Source organism: Arvicanthis niloticus, chromosome 1 (assembly GCF_011762505.2).
Source record: "Arvicanthis niloticus isolate mArvNil1 chromosome 1, mArvNil1.pat.X, whole genome shotgun sequence".
Classification (NCBI taxonomy): Eukaryota; Metazoa; Chordata; class Mammalia; order Rodentia; family Muridae; genus Arvicanthis; species Arvicanthis niloticus.
Genome location: NC_047658.1, coordinates 99,128,736 through 99,155,617, shown reverse-complemented (window position 1 = coordinate 99,155,617; position 26,882 = coordinate 99,128,736). Strand labels below are relative to the sequence as shown.

At 48.1% G+C, this 26,882-nt stretch overlaps 1 protein-coding gene across 4 annotated transcripts in view; it reads left to right on the top strand.

The window, feature by feature from the left end:
• Chst15 (carbohydrate sulfotransferase 15) overlaps positions 1 to 26,882 on the top strand; it is a 93,921-nt gene that overhangs the window by 50,595 nt on the left and 16,444 nt on the right. For all 4 annotated transcript variants that reach the window (XM_076911993.1, XM_034493827.2, XM_076912009.1 and 1 more), the window contains 3 exons: positions 3,753 to 3,909; positions 18,118 to 18,274; positions 24,307 to 24,454. In XM_076911993.1, the coding sequence (XP_076768108.1) occupies positions 3,753 to 3,909; positions 18,118 to 18,274; positions 24,307 to 24,454 (462 nt within the window). The remainder of the gene's footprint in view (positions 1 to 3,752; positions 3,910 to 18,117; positions 18,275 to 24,306; positions 24,455 to 26,882) is intronic.

Sequence of the window (26,882 nt, the reverse complement as noted above, 5' to 3'; positions counted from 1 at the left end):
CAGGTAAAACCGTCACCCCATTTATACTGTTACTTTAAAGCAGAAACATGTAATGAGCTTGCTTATTCTGTGCAGACTCAAGGATGGCTGAAATGGCTTTTTAAGAGAGTTGCCATTGCTTTGTTTTTCCTTAAATTAAGCAGGTGTGCTTTCTTTCCTCTCACAATGCCCTGACTGGAGTTAGCTTCCTCATGAGCCACTGATTGGATGCCAGGGCTGCAGGAAGGAGGCAGCATCTCCTCTTGGCCTCATCAGAGCTCTGCACCCCCTGGGACGAGTCTCTGGGTAACCCAAGTGCCTTTGAGCATTCAAAATGAAGTTTTTTGAGCAGCACGTGCTCAGGACACAGAGGCAGGAGAATTTTGAGTTTGAGGCTTGCTTTGGCTCATTACCAAGACCCTACATCAACAAAACAAAACTGAGCAAAGCTGAACAAATGAAGCAAACAATGTAAGCTAGGCGGTGGTGGTGCACACCTTTAATCCCAGCACTTGGGAGGCAGAGGCAGGGAGATCTCTTGAGTTCGAGACCAGCCTGGTCTACAGAGTGAGTTCCAGGACAGCCAGGGCTACACACATTCTATGTCTCTGTCTCTCTCTGTCTCTCTCTGTCTCTCTCTGTCTCTCTCTGTCTGTCTCTCTCTCTCTGTCTCTCTCTGTCACACACACACACACACACACACACACACACACACACACACACACACAACCCCTTCCCATCTCAAAAAAGACAGTTGTTTATATTTAGATATGTACATTTCGGTACACACGTGTTGAATGATTACTACAGCTAATCAAATCAGCATATTTGTTCCTTCATCCTCCCTTCATCCTTTTCATTTTTTAAAATGGCAAGCATACCTGAAGCCTCCCTCAGCAAATGACAGTACACAGTGGGGCATTGCCATCTCCAGGCCTGACTGGGCTTTGGATGTTAGACTCATTTCACCCGAAAGAACACTTCATCAGATTCAGCTTGGGATGAGACGTTTATCTCCAACGCCTTCTGTAAAGGAGAAATTGAATCATACGTTTCACTTAAATTCGTTCCCTGAGGCAATGATCTATTTTGTGTTCCTGGATCCATTACATTTTGATTCTCTAAATCAAATGAATCTCTCAGTGAGTAGGATGGATTGTGACCAGCTGCTTGGCTGAGGACCCTGTATCTGACTCTGAGGAGATTCTGGCTCCTGCCAAAGCCCAGACTGCTCAGTGGATCAATTTTTTTCTTAAAATTCATAAGTAAAAATCTCTGGGATCCACTGGGAATGTAGTCTACCCACCCTCACACCTACAGTATGAATTGGCTGTTAGCTTTTTTTTTTTTTTTTTAATTTCAAACTCAGGGGTGCAAATACCCCATTTAATAAGTCTAATTAATATTTTGCTGAGACTCTCATACCATATGCCTTTGGGGAAATCTCAGGATCTATGAAAGAGCTAAAAATATTCTCCACAAAACCAAGAAACACACTTAGAAAATGAATGAGAGAGGAAAGCCTTTGTTTGGGTTCCTAATTAGAATTACTGCTATATTTGAAAAAGAACAAGAAATAAAAATGCCATGCTGATATTTACTCCAAGCCAAGCACCATTACTTGGTGCTGTGTCTGAGAGCCTCTTGGTGTGACAGGCAGTGTGGAGAAGCAGATGACAAGATGGCATCTGGCTCTGCTTGTGTCACCAGCCAGCTCTGTGCTATGTGATAACTCAGGCCTTTGTTTTCATCTGGTCTACAGGTCTATAAGATGGGATTATTGGAGCAGGTCAGGACCCTGCTTCTCCCAGCGTGACTCAGCCCCTTTCAGATCTGCCTCCCAATGAAGGCATTGATAGAGGTCAAAGGGTCACATCACCTTGGGTGATGTGCCATTGGCCAGAGGAGGTCCATCCTCTCAGCATCTGCTGACAGGAGAGATTCTCAGGTGCTCATGGCTGAGGCAGCCAGGATCTGTGGGGCTGAGGATGCTGAAAGGCTCTGCCATGCCTGCAAGGTTTCTTGTTCCTGTCCACTCACTTGGTAACTGATGGCTTCTGGTATTTCTGATTTCTTCTTCGAGGAGACAGTCTATGCCTGTCTTGTTCCCCTCATCCGTCCCAGTGCCTAGACAGTGTGGGGCAAAAATTAGACATCAAATGAATAAAGGCTGGGTAGACAGAGAGATGAGAAGATGGACCAATGCCTGCATGGTTCTAGAAGCAGCTCCCTTTTGAGATCTGACAGAATTTGTGGCAATTTTTTTTCAGACATTCCACTTGCATTTCCTATTGCCTACATCACCTGGAGAAGATTTACCAAAAAATGTCTCATTGACTTGTCTTTTCTCTCTTCCTTATGTTAAAAGAAAACCCCTAAGAAAGGAAAGAGGGCTGGGTTGCAAGTGTTCACCTGACATGATCGGAAACCAAGCAGAAGGCACAGGGCCTACGGTCTTCACACATGACTACAATGTGCTTATCACCGACTAGAGAGGCTCATTTAGTTCAGATTGTCCCTGAATGAGTGGCATGTGGTACGAGGTGTATATCCAGAAGTCAAGTGGAGAGCTGACTGGATTGTTCATCCTGAAGGACTGTGCTGGGGCAGTGCTGGAATGGAAGGGGTGGGAACCAGTAGTCCTCTGCCTGGGTCCTTGGAGTCCCTTTCCTTGTACATTTCTGCAGTCACAGAACAAGAGACATTCGACTGGGAAGATTGCTTATTTGCAAGCACCTGTACAAACATGAGGGCCTGAGTTTGGATTTCCGGCACCATGAGAAAGCTGGGCATGGCCATATGCTTCTATAATCCCAGTGTTGGGGACGTGGAGGCAGAGGCATCCCAGGGCTTGCTGGACAGCTTGTCTAAGCAATTGGCAAGCTCTGGGCTCAGTGAAGAGACCCAGATTCAAAAAAGGTTGAACAATAAAGGGAGATATTCTTTGTCTGGTCTTTATGAGCAGGTAGACATATGTGTGCACATGGGAATACAGGTGTCATTTCCCCACCCTCCCACTCATACACAACAGTAACAACAACAACAACTGGTTCAATTATCCAGGAGTCTGTGTTGTTTAAGTGCCTGGGTCTTGGGCACTTCTCTTTCCAAAGCTTTACTTCACAGTTTCATCCTCTGGTTGGGGCAGACTCTGATTAAACAGAGTTGGGCCCTTTTCATCCACCCAGCATGACATACTAGCTGTATAAAAAGCAGGGGGTGAGGCATGGGTAGTAGACTGCTGGCCATTCTGGGAAGCAGGGGCTGAGACTGAGAACCCCTGGGCTTTTGGCAAAATCTTCCTCTCATTTGGTCCTAGAGATTGTGCCTGTGACTAAATGTTATGGCTCCAAGGAAAGATAGATGTGAATTGTATCCAGCTTTCCATTGAGGGGCAGCTTCCCCAAATGACTCTTTTCTCTTCCTGACACATTTTGAAAAAACTTTCTAGTAGATTCTCAGTGGGCCCTTAAAATGCCACAGAGCTATGAGCTTCCAGCAAAGCTAAGTATTGTGAAATTAAAGTCCTAGGTGTTAATAAAGGTTGTATTTTTGTCCCTTCTGAGGCAAGAAGCTGGGGGTGGGGTGGCTCTGGCAGGGATGGGGACCAGTTGTTCTTTTATCAGACCTGGGAGTCCCATCTGCCAACAATGGCTGATAAGCTTGCCTGTCATGGCTATTTAAGAGGAAGGCACAGGAGCCAGGCTTGGCCTCTGGCTCACAGTGGGAGCCCATACTCTGTGGCCCAGCATCTGCTCTATGTCTGTTTGCAGGAGAGGCCAGTGCCTCCACAATGTGGGATAACAATGCCTGGACCTTCTTCTATGACAACAGCACAGATGGTGAGCCACCATTCCTGACCCAAGACTTCATCCATGCCTTTCAGCCTGAAGCCAAGCTCATTGTCATGCTCAGGGATCCTGTGGAAAGGTGAGTGGGGGGGAGCCATGTTTTGCATTTTTGGTGAAAAGAAGGGGCTTTTTGGAGCACAGTGCTTCCTTCCCTTTGCAGATTAAGATTTGCTTGTTTAAGAAGAATAATAAACAGACATCGCTTGTGATGTTACTGCTGCTTCTTACATAAATGTTATTCTTAGGGAAATCCTCCCTGCATTTAAACAAATTGTGGCCTACTCTCTCAGCAGTTTTGACTGTGGTCTGTGGGTGTTAACCTCTGAGGGCTCTGACCAAGGGATGAAGGATACAAGTGCTGTTAGGTTTTGGGGATACCTTTAGTGTCAGGGCTGTTGGGATTCTCTGAGTGTTCTAACTCCCAGAATTCCTTGTTTCTTTAGTTGGTGGCTCTCCCTCAGCTCTGAACATGTACCCTGCTTCCCTGGAAACCAAAGGAGTACATGACTGACAGCTTGCTCTATGTCTGATAAGGTCAGGGCTTACCCAGGTCTGAATGAAGCAGGGCTGGTACAGTTGAACAGAAAGTACCAGGGTGGTGATGTTGCGTGTACAGTAAACCACCAGGGCCTTTATGCCAGGACCTTTATGTCACTCAATCTGCCGTGCCCTCCAAATACTGTCACATCAGGAATGAGGGGGTCTCCACTCAAGATGGCCAATCTAGGTCAGAACAGCTCAGCCTCCTATCTGGAGATCAACTGTCTTGTCTACACCTTGTTCCCACTTATTCTCCCAAGCCATACAATCCAATGTAACCATGTCAAACTCTGATAGCTGCCTGACACTGGCAGACACTGCCTACAGCTCTTTGTTCCTCATTTCCCAAGTTTTCCTAGGGGTTGAATTATGACCCCTGCCCCAAGTAAGATATGCTGAAATCCTTGGTCCTGGTAGCTGTATCTGTATATTAGGCCTTTGCAGATAGATTAGGGGATTTACTGTGTGAAGGGATTGAAGGATGTGGCCACAAGCCAAGGGATGCCAAGGCTTGGTGCACTTATTAAAAGCTGGGAGAGAGGCATGGAACATCAGAAAAAGCCAGCCCTGTTAACTTTTCACAAGTTAACCTTTCACAAGTCCAGCTTTCTGAGTGATGGATGAAGAGCTTCTTGTCATGTGTCAGTACTGTGTAGCACTTGGTTACCACAGCCCTAGGAAGTGCCCATTTGACTTCTTCCTCAGATGGCATGGCTTCCTGGACCCGACTTTAACTCCTGCTGTGTTTACTGTAAAAGTTTAAAGGGAATTATAGCATCAGAAGCTCTAAAGGAACTGGCCCGTGTATGATCTCCCATGCACAGAACTATTAGTTATGTGTTCTTGTGTATCCTTCCAGACTTCTTTCCTCTCCGATGCACACATGTGCCATACGTCTGCCTCCTTGAGTACAGTCTTGTAAATATGCAGCCTAGCTTCTCTCATGACTGCACAAGAACATATGCTTGCTTCTCCTATTTGCTGAGCTGGATTTCCAAATCCCCATGAGGCTCCAGAAGGGCCCCAACTCTTTAGAAGATTATTGGACAGAGAGAGGATCGTCTCTCTGGGGCAGTCTTCTGGGTCCACACCAAGGGGCAACCAATTCATGTTGTTACCAAGGCAGCCATGTCTACTTTCTCTTCTAGGCAGGAAGTTGACCCTCTTTTCGTGGAGTGGGCTGGGATTTTCTGGCCTAGAACAGCTGGGCCGGGGGTACATTCCTGTGGACAGGATTACATAACTCTGCAAAAGACAGGCTTGAGGAAACTGACCCTCACCACCCGCTGAGGTATTTTGACAGCTGCTTCTCCTCCATCCCCCATGCCACCTCAGCCCAAGTTCTCTGGTAGAACATTCTTTCTGATCACTACACACCTCCCTACTGTCCTTCCTGTTGCTTATTTCTAAGCAAGGTCAGATAGTGCCCAGTTTCAAACCCTGAGAACCGAGGCTTTGGCAAGCACTCTGGACAGATGAGAACTGAGCTGTCTGACTGGCTTCTGTGTGTACCAGCCCCACTCAGTACCTGTCCACTGGAACTCCCGAGCTAGCTGGGGAGACAGATGTGTTGCCACTGTTTGTCTCTGTCCTACCAACTACAGCTAAAAGGGAGAGAGAGGAGCAAGCTTCTAAGTACTGAGGACCACTCAACTGGAGGAGCTGTTCCTGGGCTGGGTTTTAAAGGATGAGTAGGAGTTTGCCATACAGGCAAGGATGGAAGGTAATCCAAGGAGAAAACCACCCTGAGCAGAGGAGATACCACATTTGGAGACATATATGTCTTCTTGCTGGAGATTGAGTCCCAGAGTAGCCTTTCCTGGTATTGTGCTTCCAGCTCGGAGGACAGGAGTGAAAGGAAATTGAGCCCTGGAACATCGGGACGGCCATGCTAGCCATGCTAGCCAGGCTCAGACTCATAGATGGAATTAGGACCCGATCTACCTGCCTTTCTGGCCTGACTCTGGACCTCTACCTTGCAGGAGGTTAAACTGGCCTGCTCTGTGTTTCCTTCTTGCTTGTATTTTTTTTTTTTTAAAGGAACAAATGACCTCTGCCAGAAACTGAAGGTAAAAAGCTTTCATCCTTTCTTGTCCTCAGCGTAACACAAATACATCATCAGTGAAGACACTTACTGAGCCCTGGCTGCTCTGCTGGGTGCTTAGCTGTTGAGTGGCAGGCTACGATAGCAATCGGTCTGGGGCTGCAGGTATCAACTGTGTCATGACCTGTGTGATAATACTGGAGTGTGAAGTGGGGAGGGCAGGATGCCTAGTAGGAGCCTGTGGTAGGCGGGTGGCCTACAGTGTTGGATAGCTAGCAGTGTGACAGGCTGCTCCAAGGTGTCCCAGCTCCTGCTGCCCACTTACTGTCTCTGAGTTTCTGGGGATCCCTCTGGGGATCAGTAGCTTCATCACTGAGTTTTCTGCTTCAGGGCTAAGGTGTCTGTAAGTGTTGGGGGTCTCATCCAAAGGCTTGGGAGGGGGGCCGATTAGGTCCCACAGTCACATGGCTGTGACAAAACTGATTTTCTGCAGGGCTGTTGGAGCAGAGACCCCTGTTCTTTTCTGACTCAGCTGGAGGTGTCCCTCTATCCCTGGCCTTTAGGCTTTTCCAGCCTGGCTGATGAGGCCATCAAAGCAGCAAGGGAGAGGTTGGCTAGCAGATCAGTTGTGATCAATTGTGATCAATTGCCAGTCTGCCGTCTCAGTACAGTTGCCATATTTTGTGTGTCACAGACAAATCCCCTGCTCTAGCCTTTCTCCTGGCTGTTTATTTCCTACCTGGTGCTTGGAAACCTGGAACTCTGGAGCCCTGGAGCCCAGAGGTTGAGTAACTTCAACTTGGTGTCCGCTCCAGCGCCTGAAGGAGGCTGTCACATGCGTGCTCTGCTGTGAGTTAGTTAGTGAGAACAGCAGCTGTTTGCTGCTTCTTAAACATTACCAAACATATGCAGCAGTGGGAAGTCTGACTTTTGAAACCCATAGCTCATGGCCTATCTGGAGTGGCCAGCTCAGCTCCTTTTCTATCTCAGCTGGAAAGAATGATAAATATTGTGCGTTTAGACTACTCATGGAGAAACAAATACTAGAGCCCATGTCCCCATTAGTGAAACTGGCTCCTGGGCCTTTGGCCCGTTTTAGCTGTTCCCCGGCTTTGCCTCCGGCACGTGGGAGATTCCTTGGGCTGATCCACACCGGTTGGATTGGTCCAAATTGTTCGTTTAGTTCTACAAGTCAGCTGAGGTGGAGGAAGGGCCGTTTGTAGTTTCTGATTCACGGTTAGCCTTTATTTCTGTTAATTGATTAAAGGCAGAGGGATTGAACATACTGGGATTGGAGAAGGCTAATCCTAATGACTTTTAAGTTCCCAGAGAAAGACAGAAGCAGTAAATCTAACCCCCACTCTGGGGGAAGATAGAGGAATAATGAAGAAATGGGTGTGGGGGTGCTTCAAATGGCAGAGGCCGGCCATGAATTCATGGTTTAAGTCTCTCTGTAAGAGACTGCAACAATTTAGAGCTAATGGATTCCTGGGCTAAATTGTCCACTTAATTAAAAAGAAGCCACCAACAGACAGGCAGAGATTCCTTCACTTAATCCTTCTCTGGAATGATCCACTCTTTTCTCTCTTGTTTGTGAGAAAAGCTTGCTTCTTCACTCAGGGCCACTCCCCTAATCTATATGAGGCATGGGTCATGAGGAAGACATCAACTCCAGTGCCCCTGTCACATTCTTCTTCTGTTCAAGGGACATTAGGAGAGGGGCCGGGCACCATCTGTTAAGGCTTTTTATATGTCTACAGTTTTGTTTTTAATTCTGTGTAGTCATAGTGCGATGCCCAGAACTGACCATCCAGGAAAGATTGCTTTCCATATTTCATGATGATGGGTCTACAGGGAATCAGGGCTCTACTCAATTAAGTAGACTTCCATCTTGACCGTAATCCCTTGAGCCTTGAGGCCTGAAGAGCTGTGTTCTTCATCTGCTTATATAAACTGACTTTTCAGCGACCCTCTGGACTGGGTAAGTAATTAATCTACATATGGACTAGGAAGGGACGGCGGCATTAGATGAAGTATGCCCATTCCTTTGTAATCGTTCATGCTCACGGGGAGCACAGTAACAGCGAGGCCAAGCATTTGGACAGAGATGTAGACTTGATTGAGTCCCCATATTCTGCAGAATGTGCAGAGGTATGCAGGCAGGGAGCAGCTTCTACCATTGAGTGTGTACACAGATGTGCAAGCGTATGGTGTGCCATAGGGACCACTCCTGGATACCCAAACAGCTTGCCTCCAGATCCTAGCCCTGCCTGTCATGGCTTTGCCACCTGAAGCAAGTAACTTAAGCTCTCTGTGTCTTATTTTCTCATCAGTGAAATGGGGGAAGTAGGCTGTTATTAAATTAAATGTGTATGCATACCATTCACTCACCAGATACTATCGAGCACTCTCGATGCACTGAAGGCACTGTGTGCCTATGATGCTAAGCCATCCATCTGCTTCGTGGAGCCCATGACTAGTGGGGGTGTGAGCACAGGCTTCAGCGAGGTCGGTGCTCACCTGAGTGCTGTGCCATGCCCCGCTCAGATCTTGCCTCACTTGGCTTTGTCAGCAGGTGAGAGGGGCGTGTGACACATGCACACATGAGGTCGATGGCTCTCTCCTTTTATGTTCCTTAGCTCTTCGTGATGAGTAAGTAGCCATTATGCCTGGGTCTTACAGAGCCAAGGATGTCTCCCCTGTGGTGGCTCCATCCTAGCATGGGCACTGAAAGCTGCTATTGTGTGAAGCCGGATTCAGCAAAACACTCTGTGAGGAGTGTGAAAACAGGACCGGCAGGGCAAGGATGGGTCTCTGATGTATCCCACAGAGGCATCAGCTGACTCCATAGTTTGTTGGGGATATTGGGGGGGGGGTGGGGGTGCTGTGACCATGCTTCAGCATTGTCAGTGGTTGGGGAAGTTCTCATCCATTAGCCATTGGATGTGAATTCTTTGTGGGTTTCCCCTGGGTGAGGTGAGTCTTTCAGGTGAAGTGTGTGTTTGGGGGAGGGGCTGTTCTGGTAAGAAAGGAGGAGAGGTTTCAGGTTTTGCAGTTTGTGAGAGCAGAAAAAGGGAGGACATGGGGGACTAAGCCTAGACTGGCCTCGTTCACTTATTTTAGCATCCAAAAGAGTAAAGTCTAAACTAAGGAAGGAGCTGGCCCAGAGAGGACTCCGAATGGCTGTGGCTGTAGACCTTTGACCTGAGGTAGGGATCGTTTGCTGCCAAAACCTTCCTCCCATCTGGGCCTCTCTGGGCCTGGGAGCATTGACTTCAGATCACTGAGGAGAGAGGAGCCATTTGCAGCAGCCATACCACAGAACAGCCGGTGTCTTTGTTGGGATGTTGTGTGAAGACTATATAGGGGTGGCCACCAGATGAGGGGCTACCACTTGTGATTGGAAGACAGACTTTGAGACTTAAATCCTTCAGCTTCCAAGCTGTTTACTTTGAGGGTACATTTACAGGCCATTGGCCATCCTGATTTTTCCCACAAAGACTGTTTGCAAAGGGCAATTCAGTGGGGACAGTGGAGGAAGCACCATGAAGCAAGAAAAGTGTTTCTTTACCTGCTGAGATGGGACTAGGAGGGGTGTTCTGATGGGCTGGCATCTGGGAACTGACTCTGGGTAGCTTGGGAGACTGTCCAGACTTGTCACACATGATTCTGGGGCTATGTTATAGGAAAAGGCCAGTGCATGTCAGCCATTGGCCAGCTCTGGTATGGTAGCCACCCGTTCAAAATGAGGGTCCTACACCCCAGACCTAGGCTGTCTTGGAGCCTCCTGATTTTGAAGGGTCATGTCAGAAGGCACTCAGTTCAGCTCACAGGCACACACCAAATCACAGCCTTCAGTGTCAGGCTGAAATCCAGAAGTACAATGTTTGGTGGCTTCACCTGGGAGGGAATGTTCCTTCCAGTGGCGGCTCCATGATTGACATCTATGCAGAATCTCTGTCTGCTATCAGGATCACAAGTGGGTAGTGAGAGGTCTTGTGTAAGCCCTGGGATGCAGGGATGCCAGGAGTTCTTGTAATGTCACTAGAAGATTTGTCCTCATTCCATTAACTCTGGTGTGATGGACACACTGAAAGATGGAGAGGTAGACACAAAATCCACTTCTGCTCAAGAAGCCTTGGACTCCATGGGGAGGGAAAGGAAACCCCTGTTCAGTGTCCTAGTGAGGAGTGAAGAACCTTGTATCACTTAGATACGGTACATCTCTTACCTAGATGTTCTTAACTGTGCCTTCTTTGTGTCACCTATCTGGCCTAAAGTAACCCTAGACATTTCTCCAACCCACCTGGCCTGGCCTGTCTCATCATAACTCTTGATGAAATAGTCACAGTTTGTAATTCTGGAGGTATGTTTTTTTTTTCTTGTAGGAAAGATATCTATAATGATTATTGATGCACCATATCAGAGCCTGGGATTGATCTGTGATTAGAATGTGGATGCTGGCAAATGGGGACTGAGGCCAGCTGCTCTGGTGTCTGTCTAGTGTCCCATTTACCGTGACCCTCACATGACTACGACACTGGGAGGTGGGGTGGAGAGTTATTTGGAAGATATGAGTGTGTCTACCTTTCAGGGGTTCTTGGGTGAGGAAGTGCAGACATTGACATAAGAGCATGTCAGGTTGGTGGGATGTGTGTGACCATGGTTGCAGAGCTGAGAGAGGAAACAGTGTTCTGGGGGAAGCCAGCTCACGAGGAGGAGGCATCGGCAGTAAACCCAATGATCATTATACTAGTGTTGGCTTTGGGCCCTTTCTCAAAATGTATCTCTGAGAAGTCAAGCATGGAGCAGCCACGGGAAGGAACATTCCCTCCCAGGTGAAGCCATGGAACATTGTTCTTTGGCATTTAAGCCTGACATTGAAGGCTGTGATCTGGTGTGTGCCTGTGAGCTGGACAGAGTGACTTCTGACATGACCCTTCCTGTTAAAATCAGTTGCTGCTCGCTGGGTATCGAGCATGTTCTGGAATTAGATCATGTTAGTGGTTGTGTAACTATACTGGCTTGTCCACCGAATCCTATAGTGCGTGGTTGTATCTGCCTATAAAAGGGTTAGGAGCAAAAACATTATGAAAAGAGAAAGCTGCTATAGAGGGAGGTTTCATCAAACTAGTGACCTGGAGCCTGCGTTTGCAGAGCACCCATGGGGAGGGGAGGGTGATGAAGAGACCAGTTGTCATTAGGAACAAACAGTGCTGACGGCTACAGAGCGATGCAAGCGCCATTAGGCTGTCTGAGTGATAAGTGACCACAGCATGTGCCGGTGTATGCCGGGCTCCAGAACACCCATTTATTGCTGTTGTCATTTTTGTAGATGAGCAGCGTGGCATGCCATGACACTCTGGCTTTTTTTTTTTTTTTTTGTGACGATTGGCAGTGTCGTTCCTCGTGTCATTGTGTCTGTAGCTCGGTCACATGTTGTAATTTTATACCAGTCTCTTATTAAGCAGTTCTAGTCTACTGTGACTTATTAAGCAGTTCTACAACAAAATTGACTCTTTGTTTTTAAGTCATCATATACCTAAAGTGATAGAGACATTAAGCAATATCCTCAAACCATTGACTCAAATGGCTGGCGGCCACCTTGGTTAGCCACTGGCTTGTCTCCTACCCTAAGTTGGGAGAGGTAGTAGGGCTTGTGGGCTTTGAGGTTGGGCAGACCTTGGTTTGTTTCTGGGAGGTGTGACCTGGAGTGATCCACTGAACCTGTCTTAACTCTAGTTTTCTCTGTGATAGGATTGCAGCTCTCATGGGGTGGCTGTGGGGACAGAATGAGAGCCTGTGGGCTATACCTAGCACAGAGCCTCTTGCAAGTCCCTCACGAATGGTCGCAGGCTCAGAATGGAGAGAATTTCTGGGGCTAACCTAATTTGGCCTTTGCAAAGCCCAGGAACCAACGATTGCTTTACTTTCCCCCAGCCCACCCCAGCCCCACTGCCCCAACTGTGGGGTCTGCAAAAGAGTCTTATACAAGGAAGCCAACCAAGTGCTCAGACACTGAGCCACATTCAAGCCCCAGATCCTATTTAACTGCTATCAGTTGGCTGACCTCCACTTGTGCTAACTCAAAGCAGAGCCCCTTAACTGAGCAGTGAGGGCACCGAGCTACCCACCCAGGTATATGATAAGGCATTGTCTGTCTCTGTGGGAATATTTGATAATTTTAAGAGGAACCCTCTTTTGTCCACAAACACATCCTTTTATCACCTCTTCTGGGGTTCCAGAACTCCTGAGGTTCCTCTATAGAACTGACAAAGCATGGCTGGCCTTCACACAGGCCCACAGTTACAGATCTGCACCAGCAGGCATCTAAAATAACCACAGCACAGAAGGCCTGGAATGTTCTTGGGCTTATATTTGGAATTGCCGTTGGAAACAGTCTTGGCCAAATGTAACACCCATCTGTTCAGAGTGGTTTGAGACCGAGAGAAGATGAAGTGGATTGCAGGAGGGGGCTGGGCAGCCCTGATACAGAGGACTGGGGGCTTTCAGACCCTGTGCTTGCCACTGTGAAACCTTCATCCCTTTCAGTCCAGGTTGCTGGAGCAACTGCCCTCCTGGAAAAAATTCCCCTTTTGTGAAGTTGAGCTTTCCACCCACTGGTCTGTCCTTCAGGGGTTCAGAAGAGAGCAACCCATTCTACTGAGTCTATTTCCCTGTGGATGCCAGTCTTTGCCCATCACCATCTGGCACCTGCACCAAGAGCTTTGGGTGTCCCTCTAGGTGTCTGACTGCCTGTCACTTTCTTGTATCCTCCCCAGACTTTTGCTGTTGTTTTTGTGAGTGCACCCTCAGGTGGCATCGGTGTCCCTACAGTGATGATTCATACCGACCGCTCTGTCTTCTGTCACCACAGTGCTATTGATGTTAAAGCCAGAACTCTTGAGTGTTTAGGTCTGTACCTTTCCATGTTATGTTGCTACACTCCTGTGCCTGCTGAATACATATTCTTGATTTGTTTGCTGTTGTTTTCTGAGGGTCTCTAATCATCCAAGCTGCTTGTCAGTCATCCATGGTCCTCAGCCTTGTTAATGCTTTGTCCTTGTTCCTTGGAGGACTCAGATCTTGCCTTGCTGTGACCTCACCTCCCCACTTCCTTGTTTCCTTATGGAAATATGACCTCATGGCCAGTCCTTTCTGTACATTTGGCACTGATGTTCAGGGTCCCTGGAGGAGAGTCGCACTGGATCAGATAGCCCCTTTGTCATCCTTGCTCATTTCTTCTAGTGCTGCTCCAATAAATCATCTCACACTCAGAGGCTTAAAGCAACAGACATGATTTTCTATCCTGGTCTGGAGACCGGAAGTCAGAAATCAGGATGTCACAGGTTTGTACCCTCTGCTGGGTCTGGATCTGTCTGGCCCAGGCTTGCAGTTTCTGGTGGCTTTCTGTGATCTTTGGTGTTCTGTAATTGGCTACCAGAGTCCAATCTCTGCCCCAGAAATCTCCTTTCACCTTGTCATCAGAGTTGCCCCTACTACTTCAAGAGGTTAAAAGGTAGTTAGTATACATGAGTTTGCCTCTGGGTATCCCAAATATGCAAAGCTATGGGTACCCCATAACCTTACCCAGGTGGGTTATGAAGTAGCTAAGATACATTGAACACATTCCAGAGTTTCCCCAGGGATTACTTCCCTATCTCTGAAGAACTTCATGGAATCATCAGCCTTTCTCCTCCCCCCCCCCCCCAAGAATTGAGACAGGCTTTAATAACTTTTGCTTTATTTATGAATCAAGTGCCTCTAAGAACTGTTATCACCATGAGGGCCGGGGAGAGTGTCAGACAGGAACTTTGGGCCAATGACTGGGTTTTTCTGAGGGAGTTTCTGTGGTAGCTCTGTGGGCATCACGAGGAAGGGTCAGGCTTGGGTGGATTACATGCAGGGCTGGCTGAGAGTTGGAACAGCTGCAGCTGTAATTTCCTCTGGCACAGTCTCTTGGGTTGAGCCATACTCTTGACTGGCAGAGATGCTAGGATACATGTGAAGCAGGAAGGGTACCCTATCATACAGATTTCCAAGTGGGCCCCTCAGTCTCAGTTTGTGTGACTGACCTGTGTGCTGAGGTTCATGCAAATGTGATTACTAGCTCTGCCTGAGTGCCTTGTAGGGATGTTCTCATTCAAGTATAATAGTTCAACCAGTACTGGGGCCACCAGCATTGCTTAAACTTGGGTGGACATATGAACTCTGGTAGACATGAATTCTGCTCATGGCTCATGAAAATATGTAGTGTCGGGAGGCAAGTTGTTTTAAAAGTAATCTTTTTTGTTTTTTTAATTGGCATTGTGGTTGTGTATGTATGCCTGCATAGTCACATGCATGTGAAGGTCATAGGATAACTTTCTAGAGTTGTTTCTCTCCTTCTACCATGTGGGTCCTATGGGGTTTCCTGCAAGCTCTAAGTCCAGCAGTAGAACGATACCAGGAGAGGTAAAAATGGAAGTCGGTTCAGTCTGGCTCTGGTTAGCCATCACTGATTCAGACTTACAGAATGTGACACCAGCCAGTGTAGTTAGTCATATTGAAGCACAGCACAATTTTGGAAAAAAGTTTCTTGATGACAGTTAACTCAGTCCCCTGAGTACAACAAAGCTTAAGGTGTATTTACATTGAAACTTTTTTTTTTTTTTACAAAGTACATATGGCTTCTTCCTTAAAGATGGGTGCTGTTGACTTAGAAACAATGCTCAAGATAAGGGTCGAAGAAGAATGACTGAGGTAAACGTATTACCTGGGGGAGTCAGGGTTGGCCTGGCCGTGAGATAACAGAGAAGTTACTTAGACTGTTGTAAAATACAAGTGCTGTCCCTCATAAGAATGTGTTTTATGAACTGAGAAACAATGTTCAAGATTTGGTGGGAAAGGTCTGGGACAAACAAATATAATATGCTGGGGGATTCCGGTACAGCCTGGTCCTACAGATAGTGAAGGACCACCATGTTGTAAGCTGCAGCCTTTCCAAGCATTCTGGGCGGAGGACGGGTAAACATCTTCTTTATCTGAAGAGACAAGCCTGCCTGTTTAACTTTCCTGGCTTCTCCAGTGCTTATCTGTGTGCACAAGGACCTCTTACCCACGACATAGGTCCCAGGGATTAATCTCAGATTGACAGGCTAAGTGGTAGTCACTTTTATCTACTGAGCCATCTTGGTGGCTCAAGGCAAGGTCTTTTGAAAGGTTTAGCTGGCCACGCTGAAATAAGCAAAGCACACTTTATTTCAACCTGTGTCCTGATTTTAGGCAACCTCTGAGTAACCCCAAACACCCTAAGACATCTTAAAAGAATACTTGGGGACACTGTGTCAGGTAAGGGTGAGGCAAATAAGATCTTTATTACATGTCGCCTGGGTTGTTATGGCATCATCTGGGTGAGCAGGCCTGGTAGGGGTCGTGACCTCTGTAGCACACGCACGATGCTCAGTGGACGTGGAACCATGGGGTGATACTCAGTGAAGGTACCCCTCTTGTAGATACACAAAGATGAGGAGACCCACTGGAAAGAGAGGTGTCAAGCTGGCGATGCAGGGGACTAGAGAGCACAGAGCTGGGGGGAGAGAGGGCAGCATGCCATAGAGCCGTAGTCACCTGATGGTGGCCCAGCATCGCCCTTGGTAGGAGATGACAGCTAGGGCTTCATGAAGGGAGTCCTACAGAGCTCCTATGGGCAGGTGTTTGCAGGAGTGGGGAGAGAAACATCTGGAAAAACAAAGCTGAAAGGGGGTAATCCTTATTCCCTTTCTGCAAGCAGAAAGGGAGTAGGAAGCATGTCCCGGGAGTTCGCAAAGTGAAGAAATTATCCCAACATCTGCTGAAACATTCAGACAGACTTCATTTCCGGCTGTTGCCAGAGGTGTAGGACTGCCGTGATGAGGCTCAGCCGCACAGGAGAGCAGTTGGACTCAGCCTGGAGCACAGCGGGGAGTGGGAGTTTATAAGCAAGAAGCAGGGCTAGGAGTGGAAAGTCACTAACAGGGAACACAGAGGGTAAGGGGGAGCCTGGCTAAACTGCTGCGCTAGGATTCTTCCCTCAGCAGGCCAACAAGACATCTGCTGGGCTAGGAGGATTGCCGTCAGAGGATCCACCAGGTCAGGCGGTGGTCAAGTTTTGGGAGTAGGAGTGGGTTATAGCCAAACCAGCTTGGCGATGTCTACAACTGAAACGTCAACAGATTTATTTAGTTGGAGGAGCTAATTGCCTCCCATGAATTTTTCCTCCCCCATTTCTCCTGCTGACCCCTTCTCTCCCTTTCTGTCTTCTCTTCTCTCATCCTTGTCCCAGGGGCCTAGATATGTAGTCAAATCTGACCTTGAACTCACTATGTGGTTCAGGTTGTCTTTGAACTCAAGATTTTTCCTCCTCAGCACTCCTGAGTGCTGGGATCACAGGTCTTCACCATTCCTAAGATTTCCTTTAACAGCAAGATTCTTGCTAACATGGCACACTGCAAACATAAAATCGGACCAGTAACTGTCAAGGGAGACTGGCAACTCCTGTGGAAAATGTGGCTACATGCAAATGCACGTATATGTGGTGTTTGCTTGGACTCTTGAACATACCGGTCTGCAGAGGTTTCTGTGCCTATGTGTGGAGGCTTTTATTCCGTTTTGAGACAGGATTTTTACACTATAGCCAAAATTGGCCTGATAAGTTGCTACCTATCCCTTACAGACCCCGGACTTCAGTGATCCCCTACCTATATTGAGATTACAGGCATGAACAGTCATGTCCAATTTTAAATGTAACTTTAGACATTCAGAGTATCAATGGGAAAAGTCAGGAATTTCACATGGGGTTGTAATCCTGCGTGGATGGCAGGTGCCCTGGTTTCCCCTCAAGAGAAGGGGATGGGACAGTATACAACTTTTCATGGCTTCTCTTTGCTGTGAGTAAAGGTGCCTTCTGCTGACAGCATGAGTTCAATCCCTGGACACACATGGTTGATGGAGAGAACCACATGTTGTGGTCTGACCTCTGCATGTATACTGTGACACACTATGCCACCCCACTCCCCAAAAATAATTGTGGGGTTTTGTTGTTGTTGTTTGGTGGGTTTTTTTTTTTTTTTCCTGAGACAGGGTTTCTCTGTATAGCCTTGGCTGTCCTGGAACTCACTCTGTAGACCAGGCTGGCCTCAAACTCAGAAATCTGCCTGCCTCTGCCTCCCAAGTGCTGGGATTAAAGGTGCGCGCCACCACCGCCCGGCTCGGTTGGTTTGTTTTTTAAAGCAAAGGTAGGCAAGGCGACTTAGCGACAAGCCTGGACATGAGTTTCCTTTCTGGAACCTGTATAAAGGTGGAAGGAGAGACCTGGCTGCACAGAGCTGTCATCTGGTCTCCACACCTGTGCTGTGTTGGCATGACCTCCCCACACCCCACTAATAAATAAAATAAATTTAACAAAAGAAAGAAAGAGAAAAAAATCACAAACTAATAACAGTACAGTATTGGTTAGTGTTTGGGGCCAGTGTAGACGGATCTGAGCAAGAAGGGTGGGCAGTATGTTACGGGTGGGAGCAAGAAGGGAGGGGGTAGGGACTCATTTGAAAGAAAGAGAAGAAAATTGTTGTGTTTTAATAAATCAAACCAGCTAATGTAACAGTAAGCTGATTTTCATTGTCGCCCACATGGTGTGATTTCACATCCTCGGATGGTAAGATTATCCATTTATTTTATTCGCAGGTTGTACTCAGACTATCTCTACTTTGCAAGTTCAAATAAATCCGCAGATGACTTCCATGAGAAAGTGACGGAGGCTCTGCAGCTGTTTGAAAATTGCATGCTGGATTATTCACTGCGCGCCTGTGTCTACAACAACACCCTGAACAATGCCATGCCCGTGCGTATTCACCAAGCCAGCCCATACAGAGAAGGCACACTCTGATGCTATTATGCACAGGGAGCATTGTGAACAGGGTTTTAGTGCAGAGATGGGGGACCGCGTGTTTGAATGTGCAAATGAAACTGAGCCAGCTGCCTTTGAACAGTGGCTAATGTGAAAGCAAATACTCCCGGCCGAGAGGCTGAGAGAGGCAGGGCAGCAGCTGGGCCTTCGAGCCTGCTGTCTGTGTCCTTCCTTGCCTGTCACCCAGACACTTTGCATCATGCATCCCCCTCCCTCTCCTAGAGACCCAGGGTGCACTTAGGAGGCCTGCCATTTAGTGAGGCTCTGAACGAAGCTCTGCAATTAGAGCTGGCAGACAGGAGGACACCCAGTCCTCAGATTGTTTCAAAGCATCTCTGTAGCATTGGGGGTCTTTATTGGCTTTCAGAATTACCCACCAGTGACTGAAAGCTCCAGCAGGCTCTCCACTGAAGATATTCTCTCTCCACCCCTCTGTTATTCTCCTCTGAAGGAATACAGCTAACATTGCAGTCATATGTAAAAACTCTTGCTGGCAGCAAATCCTGTTAAGTTACCTGAGGTCACACCTCCCAAGCAAGGCTCCCAGGTCTAAGTGCTTCCCCAGCAGGGCTCTCGAATCAGGTAGCTACCTGCTCCATGCATGGCCATGTTTCACCTGGGGCATTCACAGATGTGGATGTGCCCCACCTCAGGGCAATGAGGCTCAGGGGAAAGATGTCAGTTCCTCTGTCCATCTTTTCTTAAGTCAGGGCCAGCAAGCAGGACTCCGGGCTGTCTTCTTGTACTCATTGTAGTTTGAAAGCAAGGAGGTTTCAACATAGATAACCACATTTTCGGTCAGGTAAGCTTTGGAAGCAACTTGTGGTGTGGGTTCATTCTGGCTTTTCCTGGCTTTGCTCATGTGTCTTAGCCTCTCTGAAATTCAATTGCTTTATTCTAGGCTGTTATGGGAACTGGAGACTGAGAGTCATTTACATGTGCCATGCTGACAAACTATAGTACTGCACCCTGGCACACAGAGGCAGAGCCAACCGAGGGGTGGAAGTGCTCCAACCTGATAGGAAAGTGATAGATTTTGCCAGCATTGGCTGCCCAGCAGCCCAGGGCTGCGCTTTGATGCGGGCTCCCCTATTGCTGGGGCTTGCTTTAACATGTGTGGCTACCAAGGCTCTGTCAGGTTGCCGTCTGTAGCCAGCTACCCAGTTGATTGGGGGGGGGGGGGGAGAATCCAAGGCTCAAGTCTAGGCTTTGAAACCCCAGCTTTCTTCAGGGCTCTGGTGTGCCTCCAGAGGTTTCTTCTTTAGCTATTGCTGTGTGGCAAGCTCTGGAGGGTGGGAGAAGGCAGGTAGCCAGTTAGGAGAATCCGGATGTGCCTGGATGCAGCCTGCCTCAGGGTTGCTTCCACCCTGGTCTTTTTGGAATTTCCTGGTTTTGATGATGCTATGAAACTCTCAACCTGAGCCTGCAAAGTAGTAGGTGGGATGAGAGGGGCGGAGAGAGGCAGGAACAGGCCAGATGAAGAGTGAGGGGTGAGGTACTTGGCTAAGGTGGTTCCTAGAAGGGGCAGGAAGTCACCCAAGCAGTCACCACCCAGCTCTTTCTTTGGGAGATCTCCTGAGAATTCAGAGAGGGAGGGGCAAATGTAGGCTCATACCAGCCTAAGTCATCCGGATGTCTTGGGTAGAAAGAGGCAGGGCTTTGGGAGTCCTGACACAGGCATAGTTGCGTTTAAAACCAGGGCTTCTCCTGCCCTACAGAAGGAACAGTGTCTGATATAAGCAGATCCGGATGTGATATTTACATCCCACCCTGAGGTATGCCCTAGGAAATGCAGAACTAAGTTAGATGCATTCTGGCTGCCTCTAAATAGGCTTCCTAGAGACCGGATATCTCAGCTACATCCTCTCACAGAGAAGAGGGGGTGTGCCTGGTGTGTTTCCTCTCCTTGCTGTCTTCAGGCCAACTGAACATGGGAACACCATTGTGATTGGGCAGGAAGTTCATGGGTTGCCGTGTGAGTCTCTCCACCTCTGGGTGTGCTAGATACATCCTTATTTAATGTTTGTCAAGTCCACTGGTGAGAGATAGGAAGTATCTCACTTCAGTTTGTTGCTCACTGGGTGATATCCTAAACTTTAGTTCCAAACTGACCTCTAAAGTTGTTCCCATTTTACAGATGGGGCCAGTGAGGCTCACTGAAGGTGTACTTCACCTGCAGCTAATAACAATTCTGATGGCCTTTGAAATCTGTCTTCCTTTCCTTGCTATTAAAAATGGTTCCGAGGCATGCACTGTAAATCTCATGACAGGTCTAACATGACAACACCATAGCTTAGCACCTCTTGTCTAAGGGAGAGCTCCAGTGGTGTGGCAGTTGTCAGAGTAGCTGAGGTCCAGGAGGGACTCTTCACAGGAAGAGGTGGGTGGGCAGTTAGGGATGGTGAGCACACTGCTTTGGGAGATGGTTTTCCCCCCTCTGGGATGGGAAAAAAGTTCCCTTCTAGCTGCTGCTGCATCCCGTCTACAGCATGGGGGAATGTGGTTAGCCTCCCGGTCCTGGCACTGCAGGTGTGCCTGTTACAGCTAGCCCTGCGTGGTCTATATTAAGGCCTTCATGTGGCACCTTCCTGCCTGTGGGCCTCCTCCCTTCCCTACAGCCTCTCCTGCCCTATCACTGTGTCATGGCCACATTTCCCCGAGTTAGGTCCTCAGGTGGCCATGCCTTTGAGCAGGGTTCGTAGAGAGAGGTCCCCGAAAGCTGATCAGAAATGCAAGGTTCCTCCTAGATGTCATATATGGAGGGTTCAGCTGTAGTCACTCGTCTAAGCCTTGAGGGGAGAGTGCAGATGGTAAGACATGGCTGCTTAACAGGCCTTCTGCGCATGAGCATGTGCTCCGGTGTGGGAACCACGGGCTCGGGAGCCTTCCCCATGCTTCTCCCATGACATGCTTCCCCTGCCAGTCCAAGAGCTTCTTGTCCTTCAGATCTTTCTTTACTCTGACTCGCTCCCCCCACCCCCCCGCCCTTACCCCATAACAGGTGTCAGGGTCGGTGATGACAGGTGTCTGTTCCTTTATCAGTTTAGAGGCATCTCTGAGCAGTCAGGGCCACGCCTGTTAAGTGGCCTTGGCATCTCCACTACCTAGTGTGGTGCCTGATAAACCGTGTGAACATACAGCATTCGATAAACTGATGAAGAAATGAATGTCTGAGTGGGGAGTTGGGGGACAGAAGGAAGGGTGGGTGGGGAGTGCCGACTGAAATTGAAGAAACAAGGAGGATTGGGTACCCGTCTGTAGCAGAGTTGGGATGTGACCAGGTTTAGCTTAAACCTGAATCCCCTCAGGTGCTTTCTGAACCCCTCCTAGGTGCCTTCTGGGATTCCCATGAGATGTCCCCAGTGGTCTTTAGATTCCTCAAGGCACTTCTTAGGACCCTGTGCCTCCCTAAGGTGTTCCCTGGGCTCCCCATCAGGTGCTCCCTGGCCATCTGAGGCACCTCATGGAACCTGTAGGGTGCTCACTCTGTGCCAGAGCTGCTCTGTAGTGGAACAAGTGTCACATCCATGAGGGACTGACCTTCTGACTTGGCTTTGTCAGGAGTTAGCTGCTGAGTCCAGGCAGACAGCCGTGCCCTCCTGGTCTTGGTTCTTTGTCAGTGAGTCACCAAGCATCCAGAAGCTCAAAGGCTCCCCTTGGCCTTGGTGGTTTCTGATCTTACATGGATTGGGCCCTTGCCCTAAATAGCTTCTGTACATCGGTTCTGTTTTGATTCTTGTTCTATTTTGGTTCTTTCCCTGTGGACAGACGTGGGGGAAATGAGACGTTGTCTGCTGCTGTCTTAGGGTGTCTTCATGGTTCCCAGTCACGCTGGTGGTCTTGCATGCATAGATGGTGTTCCTGAGGGGCCCAGAGCGCTCCCTGGCTGAGGAAAAGGGTTCTGGAACCAGTGGATTGGAAGGACTCTCGCTCCTTGGAGCTAGCACATAGCTAGGAATCCCATGTCCTCCCTCCTTGGACCAAATCTGCCTGTGAGGAAGGCCCTGTACAGTCAGGACTCTACAGGTCTTGAAGGACAACGCTCGACTTTCACCAAGATGGTTTTGGAGGATGTTTTGTCCCTGAGGTAGATACAGGGACAGGAAACAACTACTCTAACACCAGTGTCCTGTCCCTGACAGTTACTTCCTTTCCTACTGGAAAGTTGTCAAGTTATAAAAAGTCATTTCTCTGAAAGAGATGAGACAAAGCTGGCTCCAAGCTGGCTGGGAAGAGATGGCAAAAAACCTATGAGTTCCTGACCTTGCATGGTGTTTGCATATCTGCTCCATGTTGGAGGCCACATGTGTGTGTGTTATGTTCATCTTTTTCAGTCTAGCTTGATATCTTGATGAGTGCCAAGGCGAGGTTTAGAATGTCAGCTAATGGATTTTGGGAGCAACTTAGCTATTTGCTCTATTGTTTTCGTTCCTTTGCATCTTCCTGCATAGTTAGAAAAAAAAAAAAATGGTGCAATGGAAAAAGAACAGTGAGAGATGAAACCAGTAAGCACCCTTGTGCGCTTGGTCAAATATTTTCTTAGTGGGTTAACACTGAGTTCAACAGTTCTACCAAGAGCCACCGTGCATGCTGACACAAGGCTTTGCCCATGGTGACTTGATGGCCCTGTCCCCAGGAATCTCAAAATCATGTTTGTCAGGGAGAATGATGAAGAATGTTTGCCTCAAAAACAGGAAGGCCTGGAGGAGGAGCTTAGAACTGGGAGGGGCTATGGAGGAAGAATGAACTGGGAGCTGAAAGCAGCTTCCAAATGGAGAGTCCCGGATGGAGAGTCCTGGGCCCTAAGCCAGGGCCAGCCAGAGGCCTGCTCACAGCTTTACAAAGCATGTGACTGGAGGACAGAGTATTGAAGTGATTGATGGGAAAACCATCCAGGAGCCTGTGGGTGTTTAGCAGGTGCTGTTGGGAGTGGACAAAGAGAGGGGTTCTGACTAGGGAGGTGGCTGAGGTGAGTTGCTCTCTCTTCTGACACCAGCTGTGAGTTCTGGGGCAAAGTCACCAACCATCTGCAAGTCTGGTATTAGAGTAGGGTTCACAGGACTCACCAAAGGCTGCTGTGACCATGGCCACAACTCAAGGCATGGCAAGGATTCAGGGTCACATCAGCGAGGGAAAGTGAATGGGCAGAGCCTCTAGTCCACTTCTCCCTCCAGAGTCACAAGAGTTGCCAGTACCTCCTAGCCATGGTAGATGCTCACATGACTACAATGAGGAAGCTTGTCACCCCAAGCTGCGGTGTCCAGAGCTCTTACTGGGGCTCCATCAACATACCGAGCTCCGTCAGAAATCACTGTGTTAGCTTGACTTTCTAGGGAAATCAAATTGCTCCTGTTGAGCAAAGCAAACCAGGGAGGGGCTTTGGCAGTCATCTCCCAGGGCAGAGGGCAGGAACCAGACCATCTTTGAGTGGTCAGTTCTTTACTCCTAGCTTGCAGTTTGGCATAAGGGAAGGAACCAGGCAAGGATTTGGGACATGGGTCAGAGGGAAGGAGGAAGGCTTTCCCTTGCCTTGGTTTTACCCCTCCAGCCCATGCTTACATTCATGGGACATCACACAGTTCCATGGACATGGTTGTCCTTATGTATTACAATGTCTAGGTTGCCTTTAGGAGTCTGGTTTGACTTTTCGAAGTCTATTGTGATCGACAGTGGGGAGACAGCCTCCCATGTTATTCGAAGAACTTGTATGCCCTTGAGATCCTTCCTGTGCTTCCCACTTATGAGGAGAGATTGGAGCCACCTGTTGGGAAGACTAATGCAACGCTAAGGGTAGGGATTCTTTGCACATATGGCACAGAGAGCCTTGTGTTAAGATTTGACTGTGGAAGGTAATTGTTTGCTCAGGTGACTATGTTAGTTAGAGAAATGTCCATCATGCTTTGGGAATGCACCTCCAAGGGCTGGAGAAGGTTTTCCTGCAGTAACACCCTCTTCCTTCTTTCTAGGTGAGGCTCCAGGTCGGCCTGTATGCTGTGTACCTTCTGGACTGGCTCACTGTCTTTAGTAAGGAGCAATTCCTTATTCTACGTCTGGAAGACCACGCATCCAATGTCAAGTATACCATGCACAAGGTCTTCCAGTTTTTAAACCTGGGTATGTGTCGTGCTTCAGACAGTGGGGCTCAGCACAAACTCCAGGGATATGGGTTTTTGCAGTGTGTGTGTGTGTGTGTGTGTGTGTGTGTTTGCAGTGTGTGTACAGGTAAAATGTCAACATTGGTATTTTCGTCTGATGTTTCATTGAACCCAGCTTGTTGTTTTGATTAGACTGACTAGTCAGGAGTGTGAGGGTCTGTCTAGCTCATCCTTCCCAGTGTAAGGATTATAGGCACACGCTGTCACACCCAGCTTTTTAGGGGCATACTGCCGATTTAATCTCAGGTCTTCATGCCTGCAGAACAAACACTCATGAGCACTTCACCCTCTGAGGGAGTTGCTCCCCCTCCCCATGGCATGTGGGCTCTTTAGGAAGGCTCTAAGTTAAATGTAAATTAGGAAGAGATAGGCTGAGGGAGGCTGAGGGACTCCTGAAGAGATGCCAGCTCAGTTCCTGCTCACCTAGTGACTGCTACTTGGAGCACTGTGCATGGGATAGGGGGCAAGCTCTGGAGAAGAGGCACTCCTCTGAGATCTTTCAACTTGGCTGAAGGAAGCCTAGTCTTACTCAGGAAATGACTGTATCCCAGAGGGGGAAGTTAGATGCTTTCACAGTGGGACTAGTAATGAAGGGGAACCAGCACTGCTGAGGGTACCAGAGAAGCATTAATGAAAGAGAAGAGGAGATGGATTGAATTCTGAAGCTGCTCAAGTAGGTGACTAGGACAGTCCTATAGTAATGTGAGGCCTGACTAGTACAGTGGTTCTTAACCTTCCTAATACAGTTCCTCATGTTGTGGTGACCCCCAACTATAAAATTATTTTTGTTGCTACCTCATTACTATAATTTTGCTACTGTTAGGAATTGTAATGTAAGTACTTATAGAACTAGACACTTGCCAAGGGGGTCATGACCCATAGGTTGAGAATGGCTGGGGTATTACATCATGGCAGATGTTGCTTGGGAGTCTCTGGAGTCAGAGGCTCATGGCCTGCTGTCAGCCTGAGGAGACCAGCTGACAGGCTCCGCTAACTGACCATGCACAGGTTAGCAGAAGCACATACAGAGTTGAGGTGTCCTGCCTGGGTGTGGGTGTGTAAGTCACCCAAGGACAACTGTGGAGGCTCTAAATTTTCTTCACAGGACATCTTCACATTCTTCACAGGCCACTTTTCTTCACGGGACATTTCCTATAGTTCTATTTAATGACCTAGCTTAGAAATTTTATTAACTGAATATTTCTTGAAATATATCTAGCCACCAATGGAATTTAGAACTCTCAGCCAGTGAATTAACTTTCTTTTTTCTTTCCTTTCTTTCTTCCTCCCTTCCTTCCTTCCTCTCCTTTCTCCCCGCCCCCCCCCCCCTTTGAGGGCTGGTAATGGGCTTGAATATAGACACTCCATTTCCCATTGAAGACTTAGATCCATGTTTTCTTTCATTTGGCCACCTAGAGCTGTCTTGCCTTAATGTGGTTCCTGTTTCTAAGAGGGACAGGACTGTAAGGTCAGTTTTCTGCCTTGTATAACCCTGAGACACTGGGCCATTATTTTGGCTGGGTCCTACCTACATGCTTGTGGTCCAGAAGCGTGAGGAGCTGGTGGTCTAGTGACCAGAAGTTGGGCCAGCAAGCAGCTGGTGACCCAGACATTTGGGATGGAGTGGTAGAGCATCATTTACAGCCTCTTCTGGCCTGCACTGGGGCATCTCTCTACAATATAATTGCTACAGATACAGGGGCCGCCATTCCTCCCACCCTTCTGGCATGTCACAGCAAGAAAGAGGAAGCAGAATTCACTCAGGCCCAAGTCCTTTTGTGTCACACGGGAACCCAAACTGGAACCAATGGTGGCAGAGTTCCAGGAAACAGAAGTCCCTGTGCATAGTTACTTGGGACAAGTGATGGGCCTCGAAGGCAGCCCACGCAGAGTAGATGGACATGAACTCTCAGGTGGCCCAAAGGTGAAGGGATGCCATCTCACTATCAGCAGGGCTTCCCTGATGGCCAGCATGAGCCTGGGCTTTAGAGTTGCTTTGCAGGGTCTCGTAGTTTCTCCCTTCCTTGGTTTCTCCAAGTGAATCCAACCAAATCTATTTTTATTTCTAAAAAGATGTATTTGTTTTATTTAATGTTTACATTCATTCTGTTTGCATGTATATATGTGTATCACGTGTGTGCCTGGAGTCTTTAGAGGTCAGAAGAGTATATCAGATCCCCTAGAAGTGGAGTTATGGATGATTGTGAGTCCCTCATAGGGGCTGGGAATCGAAGTTAGGTCCTCTGCAAGAGTAAGTGCTATTAACTACTAAACTATCTTTCCAGTCCAACCATATCTTCTTTTAGGAAAGCCTTGGCTAAGCCTGAAGGTCAGCTCAGTCCCCTCTACTTCAAGTGACACCTCCAGCTTTACAGGACCAATTTCTT